This window comes from Drosophila takahashii, chromosome 3L, assembly GCF_030179915.1.
Source record: "Drosophila takahashii strain IR98-3 E-12201 chromosome 3L, DtakHiC1v2, whole genome shotgun sequence".
NCBI lineage: Eukaryota > Metazoa > Arthropoda > Insecta > Diptera > Drosophilidae > Drosophila > Drosophila takahashii.
In genome coordinates, this window is record NC_091680.1 from 9,593,586 (window position 1) to 9,600,928 (window position 7,343).

A 7,343-nucleotide genomic window follows, 5' to 3' on the forward strand; every position below is an offset into this window, starting at 1 on the left:
CTGTTATATGAGTATTAACGAATTATAAGTTATTAATATAAAACCCATATAAATATGCATTTTTTTTTTTTAAATTTGAATGTTATTTCCTAAATATTTTATTTTACAAATTGTTTGAAGTCTTTTTTTTAAATATAAATTACAATTTCCAAACACATTATTTCAGTTGATTTTCGTTTTTTTCTGTACATGTTTTTTTAAATCGAAATTAAAATCTCCCTCCCAATTATTTATTTTCAGATTCGATAGTTGAAATCCCCCTATCGATAGTGGGCTGCCAAGCGATTACGATAACTAGAGGAGCAACCCTAGCTGCCGGGCCACGTACAATTTGCGACCAAAAATAACAAGAAGAAATTAAAGCTAAAAAACAATGTAAGTGAGCCGGTAATGTGACAAACTGAGAGCTAATTTAACTATACACGACCCTTTCAGTATGGATGTGATGCAGCGCTACGTTTCGCCCGTGAACCCGGCCGTTTTCCCCCACCTCGCCACCGTGCTCCTGGTCATCGGAACTTTCTTCACCGCCTGGTTCTTCATCTTCGTGGTGTCCCGGAAGAGCGCCAAGGAGAGCACTCTGATCAAGGAGCTGCTGATCAGCCTGTGCGCCTCGATCTTCCTGGGATTCGGCATTGTTTTCCTGCTCCTAACCGTCGGTATTTACGTATGAGATATATAATAGGCAACGACCATTCCGCATAGAAATAAACTAGAGATCTGATCGTGGGCGTGAACGTACATGAGGCCTTCTTTTTATTAAGGTTTGATTTGTAATTCCATTTTCAAAGATTCAATTTGCGCTTAAAACAATATCGAATATACATACATATATATTATGCTAACATATAAATCGTCTAAACGTGCAACCCGTCGAATAAGAAATGGCCATTCTATCCGGCCAGTCCGGCCTTTTGTCTGCACTTCTGCATGGTGGCCCGCAGGATGAACTGTTTCCGGGACAGCTGGCGCACGTGCTTGAGGAAGGTCTCCAGGTCGATGACCCCGCCGCGGAGTCCCTCGCCCAGATAATAGATGGCATCCTCGGTGGCAGCCTCGTCGGCATAGGCATTGAGTAATCTGAGGGTTTACATTTTCATATTTATAATCTCAAGATGATAATTCGCAACTTACTGTCGGTACAAAGGCGCCGTGGTGGTCACCGCCTCGTCGGGATCGATGGCCTCGGCGCTCTCCAGTGTCTCCAGGCTCTTCTCCAGTTCCTGCTCCTTGTCCTTCAGCACACTGATGTTCTTCTGCAGATCAACCTGTTCGCGCTCGAGTCGCGATATAATGGTGTCGATCTTAGAACTGCCCTCGACCAGCTCCTGCTTGGTGCGATTGAGGGTTTCGATCTCGGCCTGATACTGATTAACCTTCTCCTGGATGCGACGGCGCAGCTTGTCCTCCACGGCGCTGATTAGTGATGCTTTGATGTGCTCCTCGGTTATGGTGCCCGTGGAGCTGGGATTGGAGGGGTTCTAGGGGAGAACAGAACGGTTAGAGGGTTTATATTTCATGGTTACAGGTTTATATCCTACATATCCTCCTGCTGGTGGGTAGCCAGCGCCCCCTGGTTGCGGGAAATTCATGTAGGGCGGATAGCCGGAGGGCCCAGCTGGTCCAGCGCCTGCCGGTGGATACGGTCCGAAGTTGGAGCCCGTGGGATACGGCGGAAAGTTGCCGCCACCAGCTCCGCCAGCAGTGGGATAGGGCAGAAAAGAATTGCTGCCACCAGGTCCACCTGGCTGAGGCATAAAAGCTGAAGAAAATAATATAAAATATTAATTTTACAGATGAAATATAGATATAAAACCCCTCACTTACAGTTTGTGGGATATGGCGCTGCGATTTGTTCCTTGGGCTTCGAGTAAACCGGCGGATGATCGCCGAAGGTGACGATCATCACCTGGATGAGGGACAGAAGGTCGGAGGAGTGCGGCTGCCAGTCGTGCAGGTAGGGCAGATAGACCTTTCCGTTGTGGTCCACGTACATGGAGACCTTTATCTGCATGGTGGGCGTGGGCTTGACGAAGCACATGGGTGCATTCTGCGGATGAGTGTCCATCAACCATATACAAATGGGAATGTAGTAGGTGTTATCTGATAGCGAAAAAGGGAGTACATTATCATTATCTTGGGGGGTTCGTAATATAATATATTACTTTTGTAGACCACGGGAATAGTGCCCTGGATGGTGAACAATTCCTTGGAGCTGCCATCGTTGAAAACTGAAAATAAGGAAATATTTATCCCCAGTGGGATGCTGTTATCAGCTGACTCTTACCGAATCTCTGCAGGTCGTAGGTCAAGCTGCGATAGGAGGAGACCACATCCACCACGTCCTTCTTGGTGGCACCCACATATTTGTACTGCAATTAATCCATTATTAAAGCAAATTGCGTTGCGTGCAGAAGAAAGGAAAATGCGAAATCCCAGAGAATGGGAGGATGACTCATAGACGGGGGCCTCACCTTTGAGAGATACTTCGTTATTTGTGCCTCCTCGACCGCGGGCATGGTGTGTGGCAGACCAGTTCGGCTCGAATCGAAATCCTCCTCAAATTCTGCTCGAATTTTAATATTTTCCGAGAGATCACGGGAAATTTGTTGAATGAAAACAAAGTGATAGTATGCAAAGCAGTGTGGTATTAAATTAGTATAATACTGAATTTTATCGAAAATATACCATTTTGGTATTTAAACAGTGATGCCAGACTTTTTGCTTGTTATCGGCAAGAAACCGTTACATTTTAGCTAAAGTTTTAAAATTTAAAGTTTAACTGTAATAGTTTAAGATATCTAAAGAACAAACTGGTTATTCTTATCTATTTTCGTACTGTTGACAGAAGATTGCAATTTTAGTTTTATTAGCGATTTTTGTCTGTTGGAAAATCTCATTGCTTCTTGAGCTTAAGCAAACTAACAATAATACATTTAATTCTCAAGTAATTTAATTATTTATAGAACTGGCGGAAACTTTAATGCCATTAAATGCTTTCAGCAATTCTCAATTTAATGCTCTACATTCTTTGCTTAATTCCAGTTGCCCCTGCCGATTTTAATTAACCAAATCTTGAACAGATCGAAGCCCTCGGGCTATCTGAGCCGCAATTAAGCCAAAATCGTGCCAATTACCGATCGGCTTATCTCTGCAAAGTAAATCCATGTACAGACCCATTGCTCCACTCGTTAAGCTTAATTGTGAACAGAAATTGGCGCGAGTCGTTAAACTTTTTCGAGGCACTTTGTCGCGAATTTCAATTCCGTTGCGGATTCCGCTTTGACAGTAATTACTTCCAATGTCTCAAGTTCGCGCACATAAAATTTCGATTCCAAGGAAGGTCAGCTCTAATGCCTTTTGTTACTGTTTGCTTTGCTGATTGATTTCTGGCCGAAGCGCAATCAATGAACAAGTACAGTAGCCAAAATGTTGCCCTATCATTAAGGCATTGCTGGGATATTGAGATTCTTGTTCGGGGTTGTTGCAAAAATCTTTAATTATAAACATAATTATTTTATATAATTTTTAGGTCCATCAAAGTTTATATTATGGCCTAAAAAATTGCTTAAACAATATTTAAAGAAAATAATGGATAATATGTACCTCATCTTTTAGATATACTATTAAAATATAGAGTTTTACACACCAGCATTTTAGAACCTTTTGAAATCTACGAATATAAAGTTAATATCATTCTTCTCTTTATAAATTTTAATATAAATTAATTAAATACAATAAATTTTTAGCTTGACGAATGGAAAATATATAAATAGACTGGGTATAGCTGCTTCGGTTGGTTGGACAATTTGGTGGAATGGCAAGTGCTTTTGGGCAATTGGCTTCTTGTGCGTTTCGCCTTCGGCCAAACACAAATTGTTGGCCATGTGTACTTGAACTCGCCTGAAGAGCTCGGCTGAAGTTCAAATCAGAAGTGAATTCACATAAATCACTTTGGGCACACTCTGCTGGCTGGCTGACTGCCGATTACTCATACGCCTCGTGGTCGCTTTTAATTAGCCAACGCGATTCTTATCACTTTTGGCCACCGCTACTGCTGGAAGCCAACCTGACGCTACTTTGGCTATGCACTGGGAAAACTATCCAATTTTGTTCTGATATTGTAAAATATCTATTACAAATTTGTTGCCCAATTTTAAATTTTTTTTAAATAAAACTCATGATAATTTTACCTCTGTTAAAAAAAAAAAACAGATTTATTGTATAATATTTTTTTATTTGTTAAGTTTTTCTGTTAAAATATATATTCTCTTTGAGGAACGATGCAAAAATAAATAGATGCATATATATTACTTACAGATTTTTAAACCCATTTTCTTATTTTTGAGTTACAAAATAACTTAGTTACAACCCACAGATAAAATACTGATAGATCTTTAAAAATATCCAAATATTGTTTCTGTGTGGCTATGTAATTGCCTGCTTTTGTAAACTTGATTTTCTCAACCGCGTTGACCTCCGGCCAGCTGTGTGCTGCTTCTTCTACAGCTACTGCCACCGCGATGATAATGATAATCATCGTAATAATCGCGTTCCTCGGTCTTTGTGTGCGACGTCTATTCTCTCTTTTGGCTGTGAAATCTTCTAGCCCCTGTCCCAAGGCCAGGCAAATTACAACAAAGCTCTGGGGCAGCGGCAATTGAGTTCATTATCATAATAACCCATTGACCAACTAATTGTTGTAAGTTTTTTTTTCTGTATTGCCGTGGCCATATGTTTCTCGATTCGCCTGGGAGGTCTGGAGTCTCAGATCTCTCGGCTGAGAATCGAAAGTAGAATGATACATACGACGGGTCGGGATCTGCGGGACCACCCACGAACTCGAAATCGACCGATTGGATCTCGTTCAGAAGTCATCAATTTTGTCAACTGAATCTCGCAGCTCGATTAATCACTTCACGCCTGCCAATGACTTTTAATGAGCCGCCTGGCGAGCAATAAATTTAATTAAAACAATTTCAGCACTCTGAGGCCGAGTACTTGACCCAAACAGACGATCCGGCCCGAAGTTCTAGCCTGATGGATCCGTGAATCGGCATAATGGACTTGGCCAGAAGCGGAAGTGGGCAGGCAAAGTCCGGCTAATTGGCCGCCATTATGTCTTTACATTTTATAAATGGCAAATCTTCACTCTGAATCGAGACTTATTTTCGGAGTACTTATTGCTCGGCGTTCTAAAAATAAAGTCTAATGAGCACCGCCGAGGCAAGCAATAATAGACTAAAAATAAATGCCAATGAAAAAACTAATGAAATTAATCTGTCAGTGAGTTGGAAGCGACCGCAGAAGAGATTCCATGGAGAAAAGGTAAAATTCCCCGGCGAATTCTTAGGAACCGAATCCATTAAACTCATTAAACCCATGTGCTATGTTATTAATCCATCCGCCCCAGTGACCTCTTCGAAAAGGCGGAAAACCGAGGTGCCAATTGAAACTCCACTGTAATGCTATTTAATGCTATTTATTATGCCTTAAAAACAATAAACCATTCGAACAAAAGCCCAGCGCAAGAATCAATAATACACCTGATGCCGCCATGACATGCTATATATAGTAGATATATGAGTACCCATGGATAGCCAAATGAATATGCTTTCGGTACCAGCCCCCACTGACAATATCATTAACAACAAAGAACAAATTTCTGCCAGCATCACTTTGCAGCGATTAATGAACAATACACAACACATTGGGGAAAACAAAACCAATGCAAGAACAAATAAATACGTGGAAATACACAAAGCATGAAATAATATTCAATAAGATGTTTGAATTTTGAGCATGAGAAGATTTGCGGCTAGATCTGTAAAAAGTTATTTAACTACGGCTAAGAGGTTTATGAATTTATGCCCATTAGATATGAAATTATTTTTAATATCTTGTTTGGCCTTTGAAGAATAATACGATTCTTTTTCAATGTACCTAAAGCTATTTTTAAAAAATTGAGTAATAAGGTGATGGATTTCTAAAGTAGAAATATACTTTATTTTAAAATTGTTAATAGTATTTCTAGCCATGAAGAAATGGTTGAAAGAGTTAAAAGTGCTTTAATTTTCTCCTCAGGGGATTGGGAATAGCTTAATTACATATTTGAATATTCTTTTCAACTTCCATTTCCAACCATTCTTCAAAACATTTCAAAACAGAAAAAAATATGGCATAGGCCCTCTGTTTTTGGGCGTATCTGGGGGGTCACTTCCGGGTCAAACCCCGTACTCACCTGCGTTTTACATTCGTGAACTCTGCCACTCGACGACAGAAACCATTAATTAGTAAATTGCTTTGTTTTTGTGACAAAATACCCGAATTTGTTCGTGTGCTCCCTTCGAATGATTGATGGCTGTTTGATTTGTGCGAACTTTGAATTAGCCATCATTTGTTGGCCTGTCAGCAATCGATGAATTAAGCAGGGACTGGGAGTTGGGCGACGTGTTCCTGCTCCAGGCGAAAAGCTCCATGGATTAGCTCCGTTAGCTCCGGTTCCGCATTGCTGGTGAGCAAAATTATCAATCAATATATTCAAAAAGCGCTTTTTGAAAAACGCTTCCCAGGTTTTTTCCAAATAGCGTTTACTGACTTCTAGAAGAGCACTAAATTAAGGCTAAGATGGCGCTGACAGTTTAGAATGTGAAATGAGCCGAGAAAAACCTTCGGCCTGTTTTGTTTTCGTTTTCTAGAACTTAAAAAAAAACCATTTCAAGTGAACAATAATTTTCGAGCATAATGACGACGACGACGACAGCGACACAGACACAATTACCCAGATTTTGAATAGAGCTTCAATGTCAGCATTACAGGAAGCATTTTGGTTTTATTTCGGTTGGTCTAGAGAACTTAATTTTCAGCCCTGGCCGACGTCTTATCACGCCTCGAAAACATTTAGCTTATCAATGACGCTCGGTATAAAATCAACCGCCATCTGTCTATGCTTTTGGCTACTGTTTCTACTGTTTCTGCTTCGAATTCGACTTCAGTTCGCTATTAGATTTCGCATAAAAGTTCAATTAATTATATTATTTCAATTTCCTTTTGTCTTTGCTCCGCTATCGTTAAAACGAAATTTATGAATGATCATTGGCTGACTTGGGGTTTCCAGTTTTTGATTTGATTCCAAATGCTGGGCACGTAACCACCTAGGCCAAAGCACTCACACTCGAATTGGTTTATATAAATCTACGAACATTTTGCAGAGTAATCTTTGCATTAAAATATATGGATTTTATTTTTAATTTTTCTGATAATTAATGGAGTGGCAAATTATGAATAATCTCTGCTCAGCTCCTCTCAAGTGGCAAATTAGAACAGAAGTTGATTGATGCTGA

The 7,343-nt window shown here is 40.3% G+C and overlaps 2 protein-coding genes across 2 annotated transcripts; one reads left to right on the plus strand and one right to left on the minus strand.

The window, feature by feature from the left end:
- Nucleotides 1–248: 248 nt before the first annotated feature.
- Nucleotides 249–853, plus strand: kud (oligosaccharyltransferase subunit 5 kud). Its single transcript, XM_017144454.3, has 2 exons — nucleotides 249–375; nucleotides 436–853. The coding sequence occupies exon 2, from the start codon at nucleotides 437–439 to the stop codon at nucleotides 671–673; it is 237 nt and encodes a 78-aa protein (XP_016999943.1). The 5' UTR covers nucleotides 249–375; nucleotide 436; the 3' UTR covers nucleotides 674–853.
- On the minus strand, nucleotides 722–2,650 carry TSG101 (tumor susceptibility gene 101). Its single transcript, XM_017144453.3, has 7 exons — nucleotides 2,475–2,650; nucleotides 2,288–2,372; nucleotides 2,166–2,231; nucleotides 1,828–2,103; nucleotides 1,542–1,762; nucleotides 1,135–1,481; nucleotides 722–1,080 (listed from the first exon to the last, which is right to left on the minus strand). The coding sequence occupies exons 1-7, from the start codon at nucleotides 2,517–2,519 to the stop codon at nucleotides 894–896; spliced, it is 1,227 nt and encodes a 408-aa protein (XP_016999942.1). The 5' UTR covers nucleotides 2,520–2,650; the 3' UTR covers nucleotides 722–893.
- Nucleotides 2,651–7,343: the final 4,693 nt, after the last annotated feature.